The sequence below is a fragment of the Pipra filicauda genome, unplaced genomic scaffold (assembly GCF_003945595.2).
Source record: "Pipra filicauda isolate LSUMZ 115617 unplaced genomic scaffold, ASM394559v2 scaffold101_size5749837_pilon, whole genome shotgun sequence".
NCBI lineage: Eukaryota > Metazoa > Chordata > Aves > Passeriformes > Pipridae > Pipra > Pipra filicauda.
Window position 1 is genome coordinate 1,123,370 of NW_024103452.1, and position 27,062 is coordinate 1,150,431.

At 37.6% G+C, this 27,062-nt stretch overlaps 1 protein-coding gene across 5 annotated transcripts in view; it reads right to left on the reverse strand.

Moving 5' to 3' along the window:
• LOC114000632 overlaps positions 1-27,062 on the reverse strand; it is a 163,922-nt gene that overhangs the window by 72,874 nt on the left and 63,986 nt on the right. For all 5 annotated transcript variants that reach the window (XR_005565674.1, XM_039386882.1, XM_039386940.1 and 2 more), the window contains exons 12-14: positions 26,017-26,178; positions 17,677-17,759; positions 13,785-13,924 (exon numbers count right to left, since the gene is read on the reverse strand). Coding sequence is in view for 4 of the 5 variants with exons in the window: in XM_039386882.1 (XP_039242816.1) it covers positions 13,785-13,924; positions 17,677-17,759; positions 26,017-26,178 (385 nt within the window). In the remaining variant the exon portion in view is untranslated. The remainder of the gene's footprint in view (positions 1-13,784; positions 13,925-17,676; positions 17,760-26,016; positions 26,179-27,062) is intronic.

Sequence of the window (27,062 nt, forward strand, 5' to 3'; positions counted from 1 at the left end):
TACACTATCCAGACCAGCAGACTCAGACACAGCAGGAAAGAAGGCAACACTCAGTAAACCTGGTTCATGCGGAGGCTGCAACTTTATTAAATGTAAACCACATTATGGGCTTATTTAAATTAATGGTCACAGTGGGTGCTCAACACCTCTGAAAGACTCTGCACTAGGACTAGTCATAAAATTTTCCATCGAGACTGCTGCGTGAAGGGGAGCTGAGACAAGTAGTGCTTGCCAGAAAACTGCCTTTCCGTGGGAATTTTTTCTTGATAAAATGTTAAGATTTTGGTGCTGAAAAAGTAGAACTGTGGTTTTTTTCAGTAGTCCCTCTCATCAGAATCAGTAACCAGCTGTTCATTTGTACAAACCCATATGCTGGGTGAGGTGGTCTGGCAAGACCATCTGTATATTCCAGAGGGAAATGTTCCAACGTGCAATGGAAAGGCTGAGATACCGCACTGGGAATGGGACATGCACATAGCCTGCCTTCAGAGGTCTTGGCTTTAGAGGAGTGTGGGGAAAGGAGACCTGAGTGCCATCCCCTACACCCTCAGTCCATGTATTCAGATTTCCACCAAAGAAACCCAGGAGAACAGGGAGGGTAGGAGATCACTTTGTGTCCCACCTTGCTCAAGAGGACCAGAAGACAGGGACCACAGAGGATGCCACAGGGCCTGCCTAAGTCACAGTGGGCATGCAACCAAGTGACAGCTTTTTTGAACTGAGCCGTTTAATTCTTCTGGACTGGATGTTTCAGCTTTGTTAAAAAGCTATTGTTTTCTGGAAAGGGGAAAAAAAAATCTTTTCTCTAAATTTCATTAGCAAATTAGGACTGTTAACTTAAGAATGGCTAAGGGAAAGTAGCAAGTGGTTGAACAGCAACTCACCATGGTTATGAACAGTGAAAATCTCTACAAAATACTCAACTGAAAACCGAGGGAGACTTTTGTGCTTACAAGACAAGAGCACTCTATTGTAATTGGTTCTTACAAGAAATAGAAATATCTTAACTGAGTCAATGACAATTTTTTGCATTATTGTAATACTTAAAGTGTCAGTGTTTGATGATTGCTTTCAGCTCATAATAATAAATTCCAGGCTTTTAAACATCCAAACCAATAAAGCTACATGGAGAGAATGTTTGTAATTGAAATAAAAATTATCCCAAATATAGACCAGGAGGATAATTTATAAAAATAACAGAAATACTGCTGAATCATTTTAATAACAAATAAATAAATAAGTATGGGAAGATCACACAACTGAGGCAATTAGAAATCAAACATGTTAATTAGTAATTAAAGAAATTAAAATAAAGAATCACATAAATTGGCAGATTGTACCAAAAGTAAATATATTTATACACAAATACTTGTAAATATATCAATCTACATTTATAGTTTCATATTTTGTATAACCCTCAATCTTCCGGGTGTAAAAGAAAACACATATTGAGGATGACCTGGAATCACCTAAAAACATAGTCTTGTGAGTTGAACTATTTTATATTTCTATTTCCAGTCATTTATAATGACAAGATAATGATTCATAGAATCACTGATAAAGAGTAACTGTGTCCTTTTTTTTTTCTTTTCTTCCTAACACTCCTGGAAAGCTTTATAGTAAACAATTTAGAAGATAATGAAAGGTAAAACTTCCATCTGAAAAGGTTTGATTCAACAAAATTATTGGGACAATCACTTAGGTTAAGTGTTTAGCCCAGAGGGCAGTATAAAATTTCATCAAAATTCAAACCATGCATAAATGATCTCAAACTGCAGTGTCTATTTATACCACACAACATGTTAGTCATATTTTTCGCTGAAGATTGAAAGCAATGATGAAGCAACAGATAAGGATGAAAGACTGAATATGTGCTATGCCACCCATATATAATTCAGTTAGTGGCAAACATGGATTAGAAAATATCCTGCAACAGCATGTGTTTTCCAACTGCCTGAGAAAAACTGTGACCCATTAATGAGGGAAATGGGACAGCAATGAAACCAGAAATATTGCACATACACAAATGAGCCAGGTAAAAGAGAGACAGTTATTAAATCAGTGCATCAGGGATTCAAAGACAATGAGAAATGAAAATATCTTTTAGGTTTGGTGTTCCTTAAAAAAAATCACTGGATTTTTTCAGTCCAGAGAACAAAGCAGTGTCAGTGAAAATCGTGTCATTTTTCTAAAGTCTAACTCTTAAAATTTTGGTGAATATTACATAAAGAAAACTTCAGCGCAGACTCTCCATTTAGAGTATGGAATACATACTCTACATACTTATTTAAGAAGAAATAACCATCGTGGAAAAAAAGTTTACACTCCTTCTTTTTCTAGTTTAAATTTTTTACTTGGTTATTTTGGACAGAAGCTTTGAGGTATGAATTAAGAAAAAGATCTATGATTTTTCATTTTAATCCCAAACAAAGGCAGAACCTTTAGTTGACAACAGCCACTGGAACAGAATAATAACTACAGCACATAGTGTTATTTATCAGCTGTTTATGAATCATCCCATTGAGTTTATCAGCTATACTCATACACCTGCTACAGTTTTTGCCTAAACCATTAGGATTGGCTTTGTGCAATGATGCTGAACTTCAGCTGAAGTTCTGTGGTTGCTGGATGGTGAATGCAAGGTTGGCATTCCTTGTTTTGTTATTCTATAAGCATCTGAGGTGCTGGATGAACTAGTAACATTGCCAATTCATGTTTCAGATTGTAATGTAGCACTGAAACTGCATAGTGGAGGATTAGACAGAAACGTAAGCTGGAAGCCATGTATGGGGCTACGTGTTTGTTCAACATCATGTTAGTCTCAGCAGACTCCAAGCAGAGCTAGATGTTAATGATTTGTAGCTGCCTTTTTAGGGAGGAAGGGATTAGAGGAAAAACTTCACAGATGTCCTGAGGAGTTATCTCTAATAAAAGGCAGAGGTTAAAGCTACAAGTGGAAGTAGTGGCAAGGCAAGACATCACCAGAAGAGACGCTGCTGAAAAGCAGAGGGGGACTAAGTGGCAGAGGAACTTAAAAACGACTGGGAAAGATTATAGTATGACAGATGCCTCCAATGATAGCTAATTTAAATGCCATTAGGTGCATTATATTTCACATGCAGACAGTCTACAGTGTGATGGAAAGCATTACAGTAGGTTAGCATGAAAGTTTATGCTTCAGTCAGAGTAAATTGTTATCACTTCACTGGAAATGGCACTTTAGTGCTTACCTCAGCTGAGGATCTGCCCCTTTGTGTTACTGCAGCATTTGCTGTCTTTAGCAAAATACTCAGAGCAGATGCCAAAACTGGTGGAACTTAAGTAAGTTTCTGCTGACTCATTGCCCCAAAAGAGAAATTATAATAAAGTTAATGAAAGTTCAAACATTAAATAGTATTTGTACTTTATTTTGCTATTCTACACTTCCTAATTTTTTCAAAAAGAGTAATATTAAATGGAACATTTTTCCCAATTAGCATTTTTATATCTCTTATACTTAGTGTATTGTTGTCATTCTTCCAATGAAGTCTAGGAAAATGGAAAATGAAGCCCAGAGTTATGTATTTTGAACTGATTTCCCTGTAATGTTAGTAAACAGTTTGATGCATGATGTCACTAGTAGCACTGTTCTTTCTTGTCTTCCTCCACTTAATGAAAATCTGTGAAATAAATGCTACAAGGCAGTACTGCTGGCATGACAAATTCCAAGCCAATAAGTCTTACAGATGCCAAGATGTAAGCTCTGAAACTTGGCATTTGGCATTCAGAACTAGATAACCTTACTATAGTAACTACATTCACTGTATCTACAAGAGGGATGAATAAATCAACAATAATTGAACTACTAAAAGTGTCTAATTTCCAGCGTAGTGCTTCAAGCAACAACTGAAATTAAAAAACTGTTAAAACACAGCTACATACCCATACAATCTTGTCATGAATGCACTGAAGCAAAGGTTAAAAAAAAAGAATGAATATGCATTCTTTGCTAAAAGTAGCGTTGCTTGATCTACAGTAGTGATGAACTGTATAAATGTCAGGTCCCTTCTAAGTCCCACAGAGCTTGGCGTTCCCAGTAGCAAGAATATTTTATCGTTCCTGTAGCATTACTCAAAGTAGAGAAAAGGCTACTCCTGCTGCATGTGGAATGCAGTCCCTATTCTTGAAGCCTGGCAGTGTTTCCAAAGTTAGCAATGATCATAAACCCTCGAAATATGGTTGGTACCTTCAGGGCCTGATCCAAAGCCCAGTGAAGGCAAATGGGAAGATTCCACATGGCTGCAGTTTTGTATGGGCCCGGCTTAAAATATTACTTCTGTTGCCACTTGATTTCATAGTTAAGAATTTCTTACATTGTCCAAGTCAGATTTCACTGAATTTCCCATCCACCCATCTTTTCTCCCACTGTTAATTTTTATTAGAAAATACAGGTCTGGAAATCTTTAGGAAAATAACTAGCACAGTAGGTTCAATGGACTGAGTGCTTTAGAGAAACAGGATAGTCTAATAAACAGAGCTTTTAATGTACCACATTTCCACACTAATACACAGGAGAGAATCTACCGTTGGGACACCAGCCTGCTATGCGCCGCTTTGAAAACTGTCTCCTAGAATTAATTCAGGCTGATTAGAATAGCATGGATGCATTCACCTGGGGAACTAACTAAAAATAATAGCCAATTTACAAATGAGCTAGAGTAGGCTTTTTATCTCCCATGACTCCACAGATCGGTGGCAGTACACTACAGTCACATCTCTGTGGCTGCAACACAGCTGGCATTAAGCTTTTGGGTATAAGCAATCAAAAGGAATTGCTGTAAGGCACTGAGATGCTGGGTGGAGTCATTCCTTGGGCCACTGTTTGAACAGTACTGCTATGGTCTTAATATCTGCTTGTTTATTAGGGACTGATTAAAAATACCAAGGAAACATATTTCCATTTAAAGCCTCTAGAAGACCACTTGGTTTCCAGGACCAGTTATTGACCTTCTTTTGGGACCTCAAATTTAAAATTCAGTATTCAGTGTTGATCTTAAAAAAAAATAAAAAAATATAGGCATCATGGATTTTAAACCTTGAATTTATCGTATCTTTCCCGAAAACTGAGGCATAAGAGAGATACTACCACAGTGGAAGTGCTGGTTCTTACAACTATCTCAAGGAAAACTGGAAAGTGGTTTTGTGTGCTTATGTATATAACACATGTAGAGACACAGAAATATTTCTCCAAATGCAGCACATGGCATAGTGAAATGCGTGATGAACCAGACTAAATATGTATCTTTCACCCTCTGACATTTTGCAGGTCAAACTCTATATCTGACGTACGTATTTTAAGCCCGAGCGAGAAAGGCATATTCTCAGAGACAAAAGAATATTTTCTTTCCTCAAAACTCCTGCCACATCTAAGGCTAAATTGAATACTTGTGGCAGGAACATACATCCAAGTGTCTTTTAGAGGATGAGGATCATGTTTTTTGAAATGGAAATTATTTCAACTTTGAAATATTATAACTTACTAAGCAACCAAAGATGCTCAAAGGCCCCTGTACTGCATTTAACTGAAATGCAAGGCAAATACAAACAGTTACTCTGCATAAAATGATACACATGATGGTTAAGGGTGGCATTGTTTCCTCTACATAAAGCAAGCTTCAAAGGGAAAAGTAATTTTTGGATTAATGGGCAAACAATGCAGAACAAATTACATCAGTAGTTAGTTAAAAGCTCTGTAAAATACTTTGCCCTCTATTTGTGAGTAATGGGACTGATGAAGCAATGGGAATTTTTTTTCCTTCCCTAGCTCTCTTCCCCTGCAATTGTTTAGACTGGAGAATTAACAGGCAGAGAGAGCACCTCTGCACTTTGTGAGAAAGACACAGCATTCAGTATAGTTGCAAGAAAGAATAGCTGAACCAGGAGTTGCACCACTGTTAATGCCATAAAACAAAACGCCTAGCATATTTTCAGTCATTATCCCTCAGCAGAGACCTGAACCAAAATCTAGGATAGATCTAGGTATCAGCTTGAAAATCTTATGAAGACAAAGTACCCCAGAGAGCTACCCTGTCTGTTTTAAAAATAAGCTCAAGACAGTGATTCACACCTTCATAACAATCAAGCATGACAACTGTAAATTCCTCATCTGCTGGACTTGCTCTTAAATCAAAGGGCAGACACACTACATTTTATTCAGAATTTTGTAATCAGACTCTCAAACTTGGCAGACTAGTTTGAGTTTTCAGATCCAAGGCCAGGCAAACGGCAGGTCCTCTCTGCTCTTTCCTATTCACCTTTCTCATCTCCACCGTACTCGAATTCAGTTTTGCCCAAGAGAGATACTGTGTTCTATATAAAGAAGGATAAGATAGAAAGGATGAAATATTGGTTCCATTAAGTGATTGAGGAGGAGCATTCTGAGAGTCATCCACACTTTTATCATCACCTCTGAGACAAGAAACAAGAATCATAGTTAACAAGGCCCACATTTGCCTAAACTATCCCGCTCTTTTCAGCTTAGCTATCACAACTTGTTCTCCCCTTTGCAAAGCATCTCAGTTTGTACTGGAAACCTGTAAGAGCAGAGACCCTGCTAACTTCTCTGGATGTTTTGTCACACATCACTGTATATTTATTAATAATTATGCCTCTGTAGAGGTATTTTATTCTGATAGAATCAGAACTATCCCACCAGGATCTTCAACTACTTATTCATTTTGCTACAGGCTACAACAGAAAGAGTTAGAGAATTTACTGAAATAACAAAGTCATTTTACATACATATGGTCTATGCTTCTGTGCCACAGCAGTGACAGATAAAAAGCAGCAATCTATCATATTTTTCTCTCCACACTGTACTCAATAAGATCCAAAGTGTGGTACCCATTTTGCTACTAATGCACATGTATAACTCCCACTTATTTACTGTAGTGCCCTGAAGATGTGACAGTCAGCTATGTAATGCACTTATTATTTTTATTCATTCTATTCATTAGAGATGATCGCGTATGGCACACTTATAGCTTTGCTTTTCTCCACTAGTCATCAGTAATGTCATCTTTTCTAGCTCATGAAAACGAAATGTTTATTAAATGACAAACAACCATGTTTCTGTACTCAACACTTCTCAGTCAGCTTCACAAGTCTTCTACTCTCCTATGAGTCTGAACAAACCAAAGAGCAATTCAGCTAGGTCAAAAAGTGCTTTCGTAGGGTGCGGGAACCCAAAATGAACAGCATGAAATGCCTGTGAGACAGAAATGCTAGCAGTGCTGTCTTGAAGACATTTTGACTGCGCTTGTGGCAAAGGCTCCAACAACTTTGTGAGCCCACACTGCCCGGTAACTGGAGAGTCAACATTCCCAGTATTTAAGAGAAACTAATGATTTCTGTCAAAGACCTTCATGGTGTCATAGTCTGTCAACATACCGATCTTTCCCCTGACTATTGCCAAATTTGAACCATATTCTTTCACTTTTATCAAATAGGAATTCTCTAAGATGGAGAAGGAGAGCAGAAGAAGCATTTTGGAAAGGAATTATAAACATAAAATCCTGGAGAGGGCTAGCTCAAACTGTGAGTTGCTCCTAGCATTGGGGAGCATTTTCCCTGCTCTTTCAGCTCCTTTACTTATAATCAGATGGCAACCACACAATTCCCTTGACAATATCTCTAGGAAAACTTCAGGTTTGTAGGGAAGTTGCTCAATGACTAAGCTCACTAATCCTTTCTGCTCAAGAACATTAAAGCCAGCAGAAAAGAAGAAAAAGAAAAATCCCAACCAAACAGACAAACATCTCCCTAGTAACTGTGACTGACCATTCACTGATGGCTCTCAACTCACTCTCTCAGCTCAGTGATTTGTATCACCAATTTCTTTTCTCCATTGCTTGGGGCCAGCTCTCAGCTGGTGGAGTTCTGCAGGTCTGAAACCTGCAGGAGGAAAGGCATTGGCTGCCAACTCTTTCCATCATGCTGAACATATAAATAAAATTATCATCAAGCGTAATTGCACTGAAGTCCACAGGCAATAGTACATATTCCCCATCACCACAATAATATCAAATCCCAGCAAAATTAAGAGTGTGTATACATACTGGAGGACTTTGCAAAAGACTACTGAAGAAAACAGTTCTCAGAAAAGTTTCATCTTGCATGTATTTTCAGTTCTTAAAAGTTTCCTATTTTTTTTCCCAGCAGTTTAGATAAATTTTGAAATAATCCTTTTTGTTGATTTCAAATTTGTTTCCAAACACTTTATTTCTAATTCAACTTTCAGTAGCAAAATTTTACTACAATGTACCAGAACAGGGAAATAATTCTTCCATTACACGAGACAGCAAAGAAATACAATCTCTAAATCTATGCAGTTCATTGAAATTTTTTCATTTATGAATTATACTATACAACAAAAGAAGAAACAGACAGTTTCAGAAAAATCAGAGGAGGTAGGAATGATACCATAGCCATATTTAATGATTTGTCTATAGAATAATTTTCCAAAAAGTAAACTTTTACTACAACGGAAAAATCTTCCATGAAACTAAGACTAAAGCAAAAACTGCACAGAAATATGTGCTGATCTGCTGTAAAAATTCAGTCTTCAAAGATGTGAGGACACGTACAATATAAACACCATCTGACACCTGAATAAGTATAAAAAAAAAATAATTACTTGTGTCCTGCTGAGACTTGCCTGCAAAAAACAAAAAGTACCCACAAACATTCCAGAATCAGGATTAATCCTGGTAGTACTCTGTGCTCATACAACCAAAGCTTAGGGTTGTATGTAGGGATGTATGTTTTAGGGATGCTGTGTTAATGATTTAAAAGTATTCAAAGAAAACAGTGGGACTCCTGATTTCTCCTAAGAGTTAAAGCTTGGCCTACCTCTAATTTTGCTTCAAAATGGAATTAGAAACAACGAAATGGTTTAGGTGGACTATCAGAAGTTACTGAGAAATTTTTAAATTATTAGCACTTTTTAAAGCAAGTAATAAAGGGTTATTCTCCTTTTCACAAAGAAATTGAATGTCTGCTCTTAATGGCAGTATTTTATATATAGTGAATGAAACAGTTCCTGCTAGGACAGCTGTAAAAAACTGGTAAAATTTGACCTTTGATTTTGGGTAAATGTTACGTATTTGAATAAAAGGTTGCATTTATAGGCAGCCACAGATTTTTTTTTTATTATTTTAATGAAATCTTTAGAAGAGCTCAAGGGATAATCCAGGGAAATTTTTCAAATAGGCAACACTAATTTTGAACAAATTTTAAACATTCAGACAAGGTTTTTCCTCTAACGTAGGATCCATCACCCTCCTAACTCGGTGTAAATTCAATCTGTTCTATTTGTATGACATAAACAACAAGCCGTTTCACAGGAATGAGGCAAACCATATGTGAAGGTGTTTTAGAAAGCACAACAGGGAATACACCAAGCAAAGAAGCATCTGCATTTATTTCAATGTCAAATCACATGTGTATTATAAAGGGAAAGTTTATTGTCTCTATATAGAAAACAATTTTACTATATTGTGCACTTTACATTTAATGCTTCCTGCCCCTCAGTGTCCTCCTCAATTTGGAGAAAAAAAAAAATCAGCAGGTAAACATCATAGAGTCTATAGGCGTAGAGGCAGGGTTGTAAAGAGGTCTTCAGCCTTGTCCACCCTACCCAGGCTGCCGTATGCCGACAAGAGCCTATTTCGTCTTCACCCTCTGCTTGCTACCTCTGCAACTGAGCTACTACAGGTAACACACAGCAATGCTGCGTGGGGCACTGGGTATTCCCTCAAAAAAGGCAGTGCCCTACCATAAACTAGTTTTATAGAAGCTGGCCAGAGTCAGCTTAACACATTTGGAGTTCAGGAGAAAATATTTCAAAGCAGCATTTAGCCTAGGTATGAGCTACAGGCACGTTGTTAAAAAGCTAATTGCACAGAGACAAAGGATGATCGTGACTTTTATAATAGTGTGAAATATTAACCCTTAAGAGCTGTGTTTGATGATAAGTATTTGACGACTGAACCTGCTAGTTCATTATTTATATATAAACTCAAACCTGAAGATTCCTGAAGTCACAGAAAGTGTTTATGTCTTTATGTTTTTTTGTATTAAGATAGAGAAAGGTTTTTGAGATCTGGGATTTTTTCCCCTCTCCTCTAAAACTATGCATAAAAAGCACTGTTAAAGTGCTGAAGTGTCGAAATTATTTCTCAGATCTGTATTTTTATGCATCTTCAGGAAATCTGGCTTTATAGTGACAAATAGCCTTGAAGAACATTTTTTCCTCAAATTTTGCTTGTTTCAGGGAACAGAAGAACAGAACTAGAGAGCTTCTGACAGTAGGTTTTGAGCTGCAAGGGTCAAAATTCCTTCAAATATTCCTCCTTCTCTCTCAAGGTTACAGATCTCACCTGTCTTATTTAGACAATAGCCACTAAAAACATTCATATTCTGCTGCAGATTACACAAACTGTTAGTTCCAGGAACACAAAAATCAGAGAAGAGAGGTTCAGTGATGCTGGGTTGCGAGGCAAGGTCCTGAAGCCAGCTCTCCAGGAAGGTCTGCAAAGCACTCGGTGAGCATTTAGCATCTACCAGGCTGTGACTGCCCCTGACCACCTAAACAGCATGGATCTCCCTGAGTCTTTTGGACCCAACCCCCTCATCTCCAGCTCACCAGACCTAAGCAAAAGCCTGATGCTTTTAACAAGGTTGTATGGGGGCACAGTGGGAAAGTCACTCTTGTAGGTTGCGAGACGCAACCTGAAGGCTGTGGGCTTCTGCAGCCAAAAAGCCCTTTTTATTACATATGTGTATAATGCCCACTGTAAGGAGGTTTGACTATGGCCTACGGATGTGAGACACCACTGTAAAATTAATAAGAATGAAAAAGGACAAGCATGCTATAGCAACAGAAACAAAAAAGCACCCCAATTATCAGAAAAATATTTGTGATCACAAAAGAATATCTTGCTCGTACTCGCCAGTCTCCCCTTTGGCAAGCCCCACAAGAAAAGAGAATATGAGAGAAAGGAAAGAGAGAAAAAAATTACAGAGAGAGGCAGGGAGAGAATGGGGGGAAAGAGAGAGACTGAGATAGAGTGGATACTTTTAACTTGTCACAGTACAACACTAGTTTTTAATTAATACAGAGTATGTACAACTTTAAAGACTGTTGGTTGTGCAGTATTTTATGATAAATACATTTTATGGGATTTTGTTTTTAAAGAGGATTTTGTAAAATAACCTAGCCCAATAAATGATTTACCAGCTGCAATAAAAGATCAAGGAAATTGCTCAGATTGCATCTTGAAGCATCTAAAACTCTGAAGTTTATGGAGATCTAAGCTGCCCCCAGATCTACAGTGCTATTAAAAATTTTTGTAGTAGCTAATTATCTTCCATTGCATTTTTTAAAAGGTAGCAATCATAGAAGAAAGGAAGGTCTGGAAACAGACAAAGAGGAGTTGATGCCCTTTGATGGAGAAAGTAGGAGGGAAGGAAAGGAGGAGACAGACAGCAGTGAGTAACAATTGAAACATCATGCTGGTACAGTAACAAATGGAACTAACAACTCATAAGGTATCAGATTCTCCTTAAATCACTCAGGGAAACTGAATTAACTCTAAGTTTGAAAAATATATTTTAGGGACACATACTATATGTAATATCTATATTATTTGACCAAGAGAGGAGTAATTTTTTTGCTATTTTTTTTCTTTCTGATAAAGATGATGACCACAAGTGAAGTAGAAAGTGAAGAAATTCCCTCTAAGTTCTGCTTTGTTCTAAACTTATGGGACTTTAACATAATACATAAGTAAATAAAGCAAGAACTTGTCCTTATTTCAAACAGGATGATGGATACAGTAAATATAATGGCACAGTGAAATAACAAAATACTAGCCTAAGGTAGGAGAGGCAGCCCAGTCACCCTGATGCATTGCTTGTAGTCTTTGTTTTGTAACAGGAATATACGGTTCATGCCCTGTAACTTACTGTGCTCAGACATACCTATGCCTCCCCAGGAACCCGAGCAAAGTCAGTGTCCCTGCAGGCACAGGGGTCCAAGGAGAAATGGGCTTCTTAACAAAGGACAAAGAAAAGAAATAGAAAAGAAAATGGAAGAAAGGACAGCCATTTTTTCTTAGTCTCCACATCAGACGGTGAGGTGCACACCAACTTAGACAAACACCTGTTCCCTCTGCTCCTCTGGATACCTTGTGCAGTCACAAAGGACACGGACTTCAAGGTCTGGGGCCAGGCTGCTGCAGGGACAGCTACTAGAAACCAGCACGTGCTCCAGGAGTGCTCCAGTGCTGAAGGAAGTAGAGACTTGGGGCCCTTTCTCAACACTTTCAAGCTGAACAACTTTGAAAAGAATAAAATATCAATGCTGCTAACTTCAAATGTACACAGAATCACAGTATGGTTGGGGTTAGGAGGGATTTTAAAAGCCATCTACTTCCAAACCCTCGGTCATGAGCAAGGACACCTTCCACCAGACCAGGTTGTCCACGGCCCCATCCAACCTGGCCTTGAACACTTCCAGGAATAGGGCATATACAATTAAATGTTACAATTAAATGTTAGAAAGAGAGAAAGTGAAGTTCCCTGGTACTGAAAGCGAGCACCTTGAGATAGATAATTGATGATAATTTGGTTAATTTAATTTGAAAATTAAGGTAGGTAAAATGAAGCACTGGGAGCTGGCAAGGATATTTGGATGAGCAATGCTACCCTAAAATCTATTCTTCTATTATGGCAAGGATGGGGGAGTCCTCAGTTGTCAAAAATAACCATAATCAATTCAGCAGAATTATGACAGCCTAATTGTATGAGTGTATGTTATTTTTCCAGCTGATTGCTGTCACCTCCAATACTCAGGGCTAACCACCTCTAGAGTTGAGTTCAGATTTCTATAGAGAAAATGCACTTTGTGTCTGTAAGGTCTTTACCAAACTTTCTGCCAACTTTTAAGGCACCAAATGAGTGTGGCAAATGAGAGCAGGGAACAACAGGACAAGTGATATTGAGGGCTGCTTGGCTTGCCCATGAGATAAACCTGCCTCACGTTTTGATAGGGAAGTAATTTAAAACTAAATTTTCACAGATGCCCACTCTATTGTGATGTTAGTTTACTGACTGCTGTATTTGAAATCCTAGGGGCTGATTTGCAGACCATAGGTGCCAGAAATGTTTTGAGGGTTGGGTTTTGAATATTCAAAGCACAATATGGAGTTATGTGAAAGTCTATGAGATCATTTCATTTAGTGAAATGATCTTCATTGTTTTCTACTAATTACAAATAACTGTCTAGCTTTTGTAATTATCTAGAATATGAAATTCCAGGAAATATAAATAACTGAAAAAACTTTGTTTTAAAGAAGTCTTTTTAGTTTCACTTTATCTTTTCATTTTAAGACACTTTCCATATTTTATAAAAGAGAAAACTAATAGTCAAAGTAACATCCAAGAAAGATTGCATATTACTCTTAAAATGTTGAAAATATTATGCTAGAAATCATTTTGTATTTATTCCCCTCACACGGTTTCTCAAAGCAATGCAGCAATGTCAAAATTGCATTCTCAGACAAAAAGTGCTTCCAATTTCTTTTATCAAGGTCAACCATAAGTTAAGGAGTTAAAAAAAATCCATGTGTTTTGGGTTTTTTTGCAGTCTAATAACATTCATTTAAATGTAGGTACCTTTTGAATACAGGAATAGCAAGATATACTCTTGGGTTGTAAAACTATTTGATACTGAGATCACTTACCCCACAGAAAAAGTATACTGCTCTAACTCTTCCAAGTAAAAATTGCTCTCTACAGATGTTTTCTCTTCTTCTTGGCTTCCATTGCTCTCAGGACCTGATCTTTCCTCATGATGTTGGTCAGGTGGGTTATTCCAGTTGACCTTTAAATGAAAAGAAAAAACAAGTTGGAATAGTAAGGCAATTAGCACAGCCGTTCCTCCCAGGACAGGCCTTCCAGCCCTGTCACCAGCTTTGTTGCTGTCCTCAGGACACCTTCAAGGACCTTCACAACCTTCTTAACTGGTAGGACCCAGAGCTGCACACAGAGTATTGTTCCCTGAATGGATTTATGTTCCTATAAGGCTGTGGTTTGACAAACCCTCTCAAGGAGGTGTAAGCTCATGCTGACACCAGCAGTCATCCAGTCTCCCTCTACCTGCTTGCTTTTTCCTGTGTTGTATACCACACACTGTCAGCACAAAAATTAAGATATCCCCATAGTAAGCCACACAGAGGGAACTAATCTGGGAATGGAATTAATGCTGTTTGCCTTAATTCTTTTTCTTTTATTTAACTGGGTTAGCTCTCAGCTGGACCCATTCTGATCCAGGCCACCCTTCACTGGTGCCCGCACAAAGCAGGAGAGGGACAGTACTATATCTTTCAGTGCTCATACCAGTTTATTCTCATTTAAACTACTCATTGAGCTACAAAGGAGAGAATCCTGATCTCTGCTCATCTCTGGAACAACATTTTTGCATGCACAGGGTCTGATTGCTGGCACTGCTTCTGTGAAGTGACCATCAGATGCCCTGGACGCTTGGTGTTATCACCCCTGGACAGAGAGACAAACATCATTTCCACCAAGAGACACAAAGAGGTCCTAACTTATCAGACAGACATCTGCAGGAGATTTCAATGATACTATCTACTAATACCTTCCCAGGCGCAATACCAAGCTCTGTAAAGGGTTTGCTAACATTTAGTGAACAAGCCCAGAGAAAACAAAGGGGTGGAAATTAAAATATGTTATGTTCAAACTAGTAACAGAACTCCCTTTTTGGTCTTCCGTTAGACAGGGAGATGGAAAGTATACTATTTAGAGGTAACCTCAAAGAAAAATTTTGATTCTACATCCCTTGATGCCAACTTTACGGAGCAAGTGGTTGAAATTCTCTAGTCAATACTAGAAGATAACCTAGATGATTTAAGTTCCTATTTGACTTTCAGATTTATGAAGTTTACTCTGTAGTAACATGAAGTTTACTCTGTAGATCCCAAAAAAACTCAGAGTTCCCAGGGAGCAAAGCACTGACATAAGATGTAGTCACACACTTTACACTTTGCTAATCATGAAAACAACAAAGTTTTTTTTTCTTTTTAAACTCTGTAAACCATTTTGCTCTCAAAGGTAAATTTGTATTCTGAAGCTTGGATTACATTGACCTCATCCACATTTTGGATTTCACAGATATAAGAGACAGAAGTTCATATTCATACCTACAAAATGCATATACCTACATACTCTTATCAGTAAATATGATATAATCAACTTATTCTCAGTGGTCATTGGAAAAGCTGCCACAAGCAGTGGAATATATTGTCAGAAAGAGGTTCTATGTAAACATGAAGAGTTAAGGCAGACTAAAAGTGCTTAAACCTGTTTTCAAATACTAAGACCAGGCAGACACAGATTTTACCCAGACACAAAACTGCCCAACTTAATTTCCCAGAAGAAGTCAAGGTTTCAGAGCAGGTAGCGTGTGCAGGCTACCTTGCTTGCTGACACTGCCTCCATGAAACTATCCCTGTGCAAAGTAGATATAAAGACATTATTTAAGACATAAATCCCAAAGGCATTGAAGAGTATTAAAAGTAATTTCTCTGACTGTGTTTGATCTTGACTAACGTACAAAAACAGAAATTCAGTCATCTGCATGAGGATGGGATTATATCAGAGAATATATTTTATTTCTCTCAGAAGTCACTGACTGTGAGCATCCTCTCCTTTATTGCTACCATTCAATATCTTGAATCCATTCAATAGTGTGTACACTCGTTACAACAAAAACTAAGTGTTAATGCCCGTGAGAGACTATTTGCAACTTCTTAGCATAGATGAATTTGGGGGCAAAAAGTTGAGGTCAGACTTAAAGATCTTTTTGTTTGTTTTTGTTATTAAAAAAAATTTTAAAAATATGTTTACAAGAAGAAAAGGGACTGCTAAGGAGAATAAAACACTACAGAATTTTCTGTCTTCTTCCTTAAGTCTGCTCTTTACATTAGTTTGTCATTGTTTCCTAAATATGACTGTTACATAAAAATATTTTACAGGATGGTATCCAGAGATACAAATAGATCCAAATGATATAAATCAGGCCAAATGCCTAGATCTTGAACATGCTAAACAGGTTCTCTCCAAACATTAGGGTTCATTCATGCCATTAAAAAGGAGGGGCTCTTACAACCTTTGAAAGGATATTTCACATACATTTCTTTTGTGCAGAAGCATTCTCATAAGAGGCTCAGTTCAGAAATCTATACAAACATATCAATAACTGTAAGCTAGTCAGCCATTTCACTGAGTCCAGAGGGACTAGACAGTGCTGAATTCCCCATGGGTTTACACACCTCGCTGAAACCAGGTCACTTTAATTTGGCTTCGAGAGACACCCACAACTGAAGTTCCTATGAGAATGTGGCACTTTGTTCAAAGACATCATGTTTTTTATGCAATTGTAGGAAATGAATTTCACTCTGCCACTCCCATGGGTTGGGTTACTTTGCCCACTACATCGATTCCAAAAGTCCTCAAATCATCCTTCCTATAGATATAAGGCCACACACACACGTGCATGCACACATCGGTCTGCAGTTATGTTTATATATAACTCTGTTTTCTCCAAGTTATCCTTAACTTCCTGAAAAAATAAATCACTTAATAATTTATCCATTTAAAATGGAGGGAACTTCCAGTTGGTCAATCTATTTTTACTCAGAGAAGTAGATCATCACACTACGAAAGTTACAATAATAATTCCCAGCCACTGAGTGTTTGTGCCACAGTACATGTACAGGTATAAACACGTAGTACACAAGTTTGTGAGTACTCTGAGTACTGTGATGATTTTCTTCTATGGACAATTAAAAGCATTAAAAATATTTCAGAGTATATCTAGAGCAGGGTAAGACAAATTACCAGAATGATTAATTTGAATATTCAGGTTTGCAGTTATAGTTCTCTGCAACCATGCTGATTTAAGGACGGAAGTGGAGCAACACTTATAGAGAAAAATTGCAACCCTCATTGGAAAATACCTAATTTAATAATATAATGCAGGTAGAAGCAATTCTCAGGAATACAGAGTTTTCTTTGTGTCTTAGTCATCAGGATTTACAGTAAATCTGAAAGTTTCAGTAGCATTTCACCCAGAAAGTGTTGTCATGATGCAGATACGATTTTATGGAAACTTGTACTGATGACACAATATTTGTTCACAAATTAATTATGTCCTTGACCAAGATACTACAAATATTATACTAAAAGTATCTAATGGTAGGGATCTTCTGCTCAAGTACATGAGAGCTTGAAGGTTATAGATGCATCTCTTGTTTAAACAGTACTGAAATAATACCATCCTGCAGCACAGACTTGATTAAGCTGCTGGTATTTGATTACCATTAGGATGGTCTTTCCCTACTACTCCTTTGAAGTTTCTTTGCTGGAGAGATTAGCTCCCTATAGACACATGCAGGAGACAGCAATACACCTGGCCGTGTGAAGCCTTTTTGTGGCCATAAAAAATTTCACAGGGGTAGATTAAAGAAACACAACAACAGCAACAGGTAGAAGATCCAATGGCTTCTCTGCACGCATTAAGGGAGACAATGATGTCCGTATCAAGATCTGTACCTCGTGATGTCCTCCTTGGACTTCCTTTGGCCAAAACAAGTCACAGTGCTCATCTGCACTGCCATGGCAATCTTGGTAATCCTCTGCAAGAAAAGAAAAAAAAAGCAAACCACAAAACATAAATTATTTTTTGTATTGGTGCATAAGATAAAGCTCTGGAAAGGAAGGAGCTGGGTTTTGGTCCTCCTCCCAACAAGATTCTGTCTGACTTCATGCAGATCATTTTTCTTTCTCCATCCTAGTTATAAATAGGTGGTTATTTCTCTACTACCTTCCAGAAATGTTAGTATGATAAATGCAGAGAAGACTTCGGATACTGTGTTCCTGGAAATAAAAATTGTATAGATACAAAACAGGGGAAAAAGTAGAAATAAAGAAATAATAGACACAAGAAGAATGACATGGAAGGGTATTTTAAACACCCCAGAAAGTGTTCTTCAGAAGAGAGAAAGAAGTTAATTTTCTTGTATGGACATGGTTGTGGATCAAGAACAAGACAGAGGCATAAAAAGCATTTGAATAAACATTGCTTAGAAAACACAAGTCGTGTGTTCATTAAGCTCCTGAAAAGTAGTGACCTGTAGAATGAACAAAAATGTAATTCCACATTTCAGGAAGTAGTGGTGTGGCAGAAATAAAGGTCTGTATTAGACACTTTTTAATGTATTGCATATGGAGGCTAATCCAAAAATATACTGTGTTATTATTTCCTTCTTTTTTTTTTAAGTTATTTCCAATCCCACTCAGTAAAAGACAATCAAGTGTATCTAAAATCACAGTACAGGCAGGATCAGCTCTTAGGTGTTACAATTGTTGATATAGGCATGTACAATATACACATATACAATGTCACATATGGATATCTTTCTTAGTTTCTACATATATGTATACATACGTGTAGGTGTATGTTGTATATGTCGAACATTCGTAGTAAACAAGATATTTGCAGGTATTTGCACCATCTGGGGTGAAAGAGGAGGTCTACTGAAATCACTGAAACAGCATAAAATACAACTGCTGGAAATGTCACATGTATGCACACATGCCGTATAATCAGTTCAAATTGTCTCTACATATTCCATATATGTGATACATGTATGAACCCATAAACACATATTAAAATATAAATATACCTTTGTAAAGATGGTTACTGTGGTTTTCTTTGTTCAATATTTTTTTTTCCTTTGGCACACAGAACTGGGTTTCCAAACAGCCCTGATGAAATAATGAATACTTTAACAATGTTTTTGGAGTCAAATGAATAAAGCAGTAATTATTTTGGCCAAAAAAATGGGACACTAAAAAGAATAAAGAAAACAATAATATTCTACATTTAAGAAATGGGTGGGAGAAGAAACGCAAGTCTGTTACTTAATCATGACATGCTCTTTTTATATTTTATTTGTAAGGCTCTCAATGCTCTTTTCTTTCTATACCAGTGAGCTCATTATTTTAATTCCTCATAGATTTTTCTGAACAATTTTTGCTAAGTAAAAACACAATGTAATTCTTCAATGTCTGTAACAGTAAGAAGCTGCTCAAATTAAAGATCAATAAAAAGTACAGAAAAAATCTGTATGAAAATAAATAAATAAAAGAGAAGATGGGAAATGTTTGCAATTAGGATGAAAAATCTAAAAAGAAATTAAATTTAGTTGTAATACATTTCCCATTCTTTTCTTCATGAAAATTACTACTGAAGTGGGTTTTTTTCTGTAATTTAAATATTAAGCTGCCAGATGTGTGTCTCATGCTTGAAGAGTTGAAGCTTTGCATTATTTAGCATATTAAGATTCACAGAATTTAAAAAAGGGCTCCTTTATTGCCTGGAGGTTCTAATTAAGTAAACCTTAGCCTGGTACATTTAAAACTTGCAATACAAGAGATTTTGCTTCTTTTTTTTTTTTCTCTGTAGCCAAGTCTCATCAATATAATAAATATGGAAAATGCTTAAGATGATATAATTTTTCTTTGGTTTGAGGAATTAAACCTATCTATTATTTTAAGAAGTTTTTAATAGAGGCCAGCAATCAGAAGGACATTTAAAGACTCCAGTCTACTTTTTAATCATAGGATTGCTCTTAGTTGGGAGGGGGAAATGTGTCATAAAACTGAGCCATGTAGAAATTGTTTCTTCCACATACACAAAAGAAAGCAGTTCTGAGAGAGAAACAAGAATCACACAGTTCTTTATTATTAAATTGCATTTTACTTTTTTATAACTTTTTATAATTGACCACAGAAAACTAATAAAGCATTAACTAGCTGGTTAATCAGCAATTTGTTCATTGAAAAAGTTGAGACTACTGCATCAGAAACTGTAATAGCATAGAAATTCCTGACATACAATACTCATAAATCATACCTTAAATACAGTTATTTTTGCCATTTTAGAAAATGTCAAAGGTGTCAACTTTGTCCAGATATAACACTTAGCAGTGACTATTTTAGTAAATTGACTCAAAATACATTTTGTTCCCTAACGGGGAAACATAATACCATTCATGATAAAAATTAACAATTTGAAGAGGAGAAAATAACACCAAGAAAGAATGATCAAAGACAGGTATCATAGCTATGATAAAGGTACAGTGGCAGGTGTAGACCTCTGTTAATAGGTTTCTTTGGAAGTCAAGAAACATATGCACAAGAGCAGGAAAATATGATTGCACCAGGGCCTGAAAACAACAATAAAATTCTTAATCCAAAGTTCTATATCTGTATCAGGTAAGTCCAGCAGAATAGTTTAAATGTCTTTCATTTTTATAAGAGAAATAGGAAAAAACGGGTGGCATTTTTTGTCACCACTGTGGAATGGGCATGGATTTGTAAAAGCATGGTGAGATGAAATTTATTTCCAGACCTTGACAATAATGAGAGAAGTCATTTCTGGGTGATATTAAGTCCCAATCAAATAGTTTAGATGTCACACAGATCATACCTAATATGGGATACAAAGAAAGGGTTAACTGCATTAAGTCCCTGAGTTCAGCGGGGCCTGGTTTTTAAAACAGAATAAGATGATGTTGGAATAGAAAAATGTTGGTGCTACTGTTACCTTTCTCAGCATCAGCCTTCTCTGGGCAATAGCTGAGCATAGTAGCATGACCTTTAAAATTATAGGGTGTCTTACTCCTTCTTAACCCTTGTAGAATAAAAAAAACACCTTTTTTTATCCTCTGCATTCAGTCTGGAAGTTATCATCTTTGGCTATGTCTTCTGTAACAAGTACTGTGGCGCAACAAGTACAGGCGCAACCTGTAGAATGAAATCAACAGTTCGGAGGACACCCCTTAACAGTGGGGACCCTGCTGTGTGTTGCAGACTTCATGTCAGGCTAGTTTTAGTTTGGTCCTAGGAACTGATGGCTCTGATACACACACCTAAAGCACATATGGTTGATCAGCTTCACCCTAAAGGTGGCCAGTGCTTGTCCTCTGAGATCTCTCTGCAGCAAACAAGAGACTGACAACTGGGGCAAGGCATTCACTTCAAAAGTGCCCTAAATACCTAAATGTTAATGTAAACACATCCTTTCTGAATGAGCATTAAAGAGGGGTAGGAAACAGATTCTCTATGATGTAAAACTTTCAGAGGCTGTATATAGGGCTGATACTGTGAAATTTTTATATATTGGGAGGTGGGGGGAGAGAAGGGGAGGGGAGAGTCTAAAAGATTTTTTTTTTTTTAAATATGGACAAAAAGAAATAGCACAGCTAGGACACTACAGTAATTTGATGGAAACTACTTCTGACTTATATGGAGGCAAAGTAGAGAAGGGAAGCCACTCCTGATGCATGCAACCTCTCTTTAAATCAGTGGGAAAGGGTTTTAGAGTTGTGTGATCCAGGAGCGGGGCAGCAGACAAAGAAATCACCAGTTTGGTTAAGTTACTGCAGGGACAGAAAATAATATGAAGAACCTATCTGGGCTTCCTCCCTAGTAATAGCCCAGCCTGTGAGAAATAAAATAGCATGGTAAGAGTTGGAAAATAGAAGAGTTTGTTTTGTGTGGATGACACAACTGTAAGTGGGAACTGGATTCGATCCCACTTGAAAGAATCAACCCAATCCTTTATGCAGTCCTGCTCAGGGAAAGAAAAGACAAGCAGACAAAGAGAAGGTTCAACCGTCTGAGGCTCTGCCTCTGAGACTCCATCTGTAATAAAAATGAGGGGTAAGCAATCTTCATTTTAAAACATCACTTTGTTCCCTTTAAAGTGGCACCCATGAAGTATTACCAGTGAGAACAATTCAAGTGTTTTGGTTTAGGTAACTATTTTTGCATCTGCATATGGCTGTTAGGTAGAAGCATGCAGCATCTCAGAAGGAAAGAACCTCATTGCACTATAATGAGAAGTATTACAATGAAGATTCATTGTTTTGCATGAAATTGTTTCAGAAGTGGCTATAAGCATAAATATAACACTCTCAACAAAACTATTGGTCACTTATATAAGTACATTTTAACGCTTTACATTAATGTAAAGCCTTCTCTCCAAATGTAATGATAAAATTAGAATGGAGCTGTGTCTGTGTTTGGTATTTTGATCTGGAGGTGACATCTTAATAAGTTTTGAATAAAGTTCTGAGTACTATCTGCTAAAGTACTAAGCCTCTTGGTTAGCCTGATGCCATCTTTGCTTAGATGTTATTTGGAAGCTTTGTCCAGACAGAAATGCCTTTGGATGTCACAAAAGGACACAATTAACTTCCCAACGTTTTTCCACAGATGCAGAAAGGGTGTTGAATTAGAGATCTTGAATATGAACAATATTTAACATCTGTTTTCAATAGAAAGTTTATTGTAGAAGACAGACATTGAGCAAAAGAATCCTTCTGAGCTAGAAGATCTGAAAATCAGGAGCTAAAACTTTGTCCTGGGTATGCCCTAGGAAGGTGATAAATCAGAGGGTTGAAGGAATCACAGAAGTGTTGTCAAGCCCCCAAAATGAGAAGAATACTAGCTGACTAACAATTTTATGAGAAATATTTCATGTGTTTCCAGAGGGTTTACTTGTGGTACATGCACAAATGGAGGCTTTGAAAAAAGAAATTAGACTTCATATGAGAGAAGGGCCAGGGAGCAGCTGCTGGGATGAGCACTGGTGAGGACAAAAATGCAGGCACTGTTGAAGCACCAAATTAAATATCAGGTACAGTATAAATCCTAGTTTACATGTCATTCGGCAGAAATTATCTGGGGATTTCAAATGAAAGGTTTTTTTCCATCCTAGTTCTGAGTGAAGATAATAAGTTTAGTGGTTACATTACTGACAGTGTTCCATCACAGAAAATCTGTGCTTTAGTGATGTGCCTTTTGAAACAAGTTTGTCATTAAATTAACAGGCAACAGATTTATCAAGTACCAGAATTTGTTTTTTTTTTAAATCCTCCATCAATTATAGTATTATCTCTTAGGATATACTGAGTCAGATCCTCTGACGATACAAAATAATGCCTTTTGAATCCAACCTTCCGTTGACAAAAGTTGTGATAATTCAGTACCTTTCTGTGATGGTTTCACTCTAGGCCTTCCTAGAGACCAGCTTGTAACCAGGAAGGAACTAGGAAAGTGATCACGGAAGTATTCCGTGCTATTCCTTCACGTAACTTGAGGTATAAATAAAGCCAGCAGGAGGGACCTCACGCTCTTCCTTTCCGGCGAGGTTCGAGAACGGTGGGTCCCTGTCTCGGTCTGGCTTATCTGGAGCCGAGGCCTGCAGTGACTGCCACGCGTGAGGGGAGAGCGCTGGGCCATGTCTGGCCATCCTGCTTGTTCAAAGGGAAGTGGTGAGATTTTGCTAATTTACCTTCAGTTGGCTGGTTGACTCGTTTGGTCTTTGTCCCTTTTTGTCCTTTTCCCTTCTCCCTCCCCCTCTTCCCTTTTTGGGGAGCTGTTTGGGATTTCTGGAGTTGTGGTGTATAGTATTCTCATTGTATGTATCTGTCTCATATGTAAAATAAATATATATTTTTGCTATAGCTTTGGCTATAGCATTTTTTTTTCCTCTTCCCTCTCTGGGAAGCAGGTCCTTGTGGTCAAGTTTCGGGGACTTGGCAGGAGGCCAGCTCGAAACTTGCACACTTTCAAAATCAGTCCACTTCTGCAACTGCCTTGTTTCAGGATATTTGTAAGAGACCCTCTTAAATTCAAAATATGGGTTCTAAAATGCTGTGTTTGGCATTGGATCTCTACCAAACTCCACAGAAGTAATTTGAATAAAAATTCAATATGGTAGTTTTAGATCTAGATAAACATTGGTGATGGGGGTAGGGGGAAGAGGGGACAAGGAATAGCTGTCCACCTGCACAGTTAATAATTAGGTTCTGAGACACACTCTAAAGGTGGAAACATCCAAATGTTGCAAGGAAAACAAGTTTGAAAAAAAATTAAAAGCACCCAAAGGTAAATGTCAAACACCATTAAACATTATTTTAAAACTTTTGTTCTTGCAGGTTACTTATGTTTTAAATATTGTGAGTATTCTAAGCTGCTTTGCACAACTAAAGTTGGGCAAATGAACTAAATACATTTCAAAGTAGATTCTACTAAAGTAGAATTTGAAAAAAAAATTCTAAGTTAGGGCTGTGATTATATTCTTAGAAGGACCAACATCTAGAAATACGTGTTAAGTGTTGGTCTTACTAGGACATGAATGAGAACCCTTGAAACACTGGAAGTTTTTATTACTTTTTTCTGTAATGTGCTTAACCTTTTGTCAGCAACATTACTTAACAAAAACTGACACCAGCTCTGTATTCTACTTCTTACATATCTGTGATAGTCAACATCAATATTCAGCATTTATGAATCCTAACTTAGCAATGCCATACTAGCTCCTACCTCTATTTGTGCCCACTTAACATGAGATATTCAGCAAACGCACCTATAATAGCAGATGCATAGTCCTAGCCTTCTTCAGCAGTCAATAGAGAAGGAGAACTCCAAAGAAATAATTATTTAGTGATGTTTCATGGGCTACTCTAAAAGGAAAGTGGCACATCAATTGGCTTCAAAATGACATGCATCCAAAATTCTACAACATCATCTCTGGGATCCCACAGACTTGAAGACAACTACAAGCTGCTGTTTACACAGATAAGAGGTAGCTATCTCTTACCTAATATTTCTCAGTTCAGTGTCCAACCATTATAGCTTCCTGTTATAGAAGGAGAGTCGCTCTCTCTCTTCAAAAGACAAGAATAATTTATTTTCACTTGCGCTTTCATCTCTAGACACTGGCCAAGGGAGTGAGAATTGCCCTTTCCTAAAATGAAAGCTGACCCTTACATTGTTCATGATGGTTGAGAGAGTGATGAGCAGTGATGAGTGTGGATCTCAGGTCAGCTCCTGATGCCCTCACCACTCTCTCAGCTACTCGATCTGCCTATTCATCCTAAACATCTGTGCTGTGACCAAGAGGGCTGGCTGGCACCTGGGGGACATGCATGGGTGTGAGAACAAAAGGGAGCGTGGACATCGGCACTTTCTGTGCCTGCACTGCCGTTTTTCTATTGTAGGACTGAGAGCACAATACACTACCCAGGTCATAAAGTGGGAGTGGTTGTCTATATTCTTGGTACTTTGGTACCAACATCCCTGCCCTGTATTAAGTCTGCTTCTGGCCATCATGGTGGTATCTGAGTTTAGGACAGGACCTAGGGGTTATATTACTCGGTTCTCAGACAAATACTTTTTACCTGGGATTTAAAAACAAACAAACAAACAAACCAAATAAATCCACCAAAAAAAACCCAATGAAAACAAATAAACAAATGAACAAAACCAAGAAAAAACTCCGCAGTAGCAACTTCCAAGGCTTTGCCTTCAAAAGAAACCCCACATTCAAGTAGCAAATGTTACCTGATACAAATACAGACAGGCACTTTTACGCAATTTAGCTTTGCACAATTAACAAAGGATATTGCTATTAAAGTGCTGCAGGAAGAAAAAGTACTTCCCAAGCATCTAACAGCAACATGTTGTGATCCATGGATATAAATGACCAAATAAAATGGAAGGATGTAAAAATGTCACGGAAACACCAGTCGTAATCTAATGTTGTCAGTGCACTGCACACACACCTTGTAATTACTAACACATTTGGCCTACCAACACTTTTTAGACAGGGGAGCCCACCATTTCTGTACCTTTTTGCCTAAGCTGCTTTTGATCCCTCACAATTGATTTAAACTCTTCCATCTCTTCCTTTGCCCAGTGAATTAATGATGACATGATATCACAGGGCTAGGGGGAAGGCAAATGGGGGTATTTACACACATGCCAAGCAGATCTATTTGCAAACTTTCAGTAAATTAATGCAATAAAAGTCCTAACCTGCTGGAAGCATTTTAAGCTCTTCTCTTTTCCTCCAAGCTTCTTCTGACACACACACTTCTCCTCCTTTTGCTGCATTAAACTGTTTTTCCACTTCCTCTACAACAGTGGGAATACTTCCCTTATGGGTGTCAGGATCTTTCGGGGAGGTCAGAGGTTGCCCTGCAGAGGAAATGACAAGCTGTGAAATGTAAAAGAACAATTCCTTCCACATGTTTCCTTGCTCCAGGAGCAGTAAGGGGTTGTCAGCTAGCATCAGGACGGGATGGACCAGGCCTTTGTCTTAGCAGTCCTGTCAAAACTAATTTACAATTAAAGACCTGTGTAACTGTTTAAAGCTTTACAACTCTGGCGAGTTTCAAGGACTGCTGAAGCCAAGTGGTACAAACCAACTTTATTATTAACAAGCATGCAGACAAACAGAATGAAGACAGACAGAAAAATGCTGTAAATTGTAAGTAAGCAGAAAAACTGTACACCTGAAGATTATCTTTCTATATGATATTTATTTCTGTTATAAGCTCATAGTTAGGGAACTAAAAATATTTCCGTGGTTCTAACTTTTCCTCTGGTTGTTGCATAGGCTGCAGGAGCCACATGCACTGCTGTTAGAGAGCAAACCTTTTAAGGGGAGGGAAAAATAAAGTGCGGGGGGAAAATGGGCTAATTGTCCACTGGAAAAAAAAAAAAAAAAAAAGAGAAAAAATAATCTTTAAAACCATTCTCAAACAGCTGAGTTTCTGACTTCCCAAAGTATAGTAGAACAGGGGGGAAGGCGGGGGGGGGGGGGGGGGGGGGGTGGACACAAGTAGACTTTCTGGAAAGAAAATTTTAGACATAAAAAATCTGCATGTGGGTGTTTAGTCCAAAGACAGCCAAGGTAGTGAGAGTCTTTCTACATGACAAATCTTCTGCCTTGTAAACACTCTTTTTAGGTCTTGATTGCACATCAGTATATGCTGGTACAGTGCTGACCATAACTTCAGGACTTCAAATTGGTCAATATTAAAGTGGTGTGAGTAAGTCAACTGGAATGAAAAATGTTT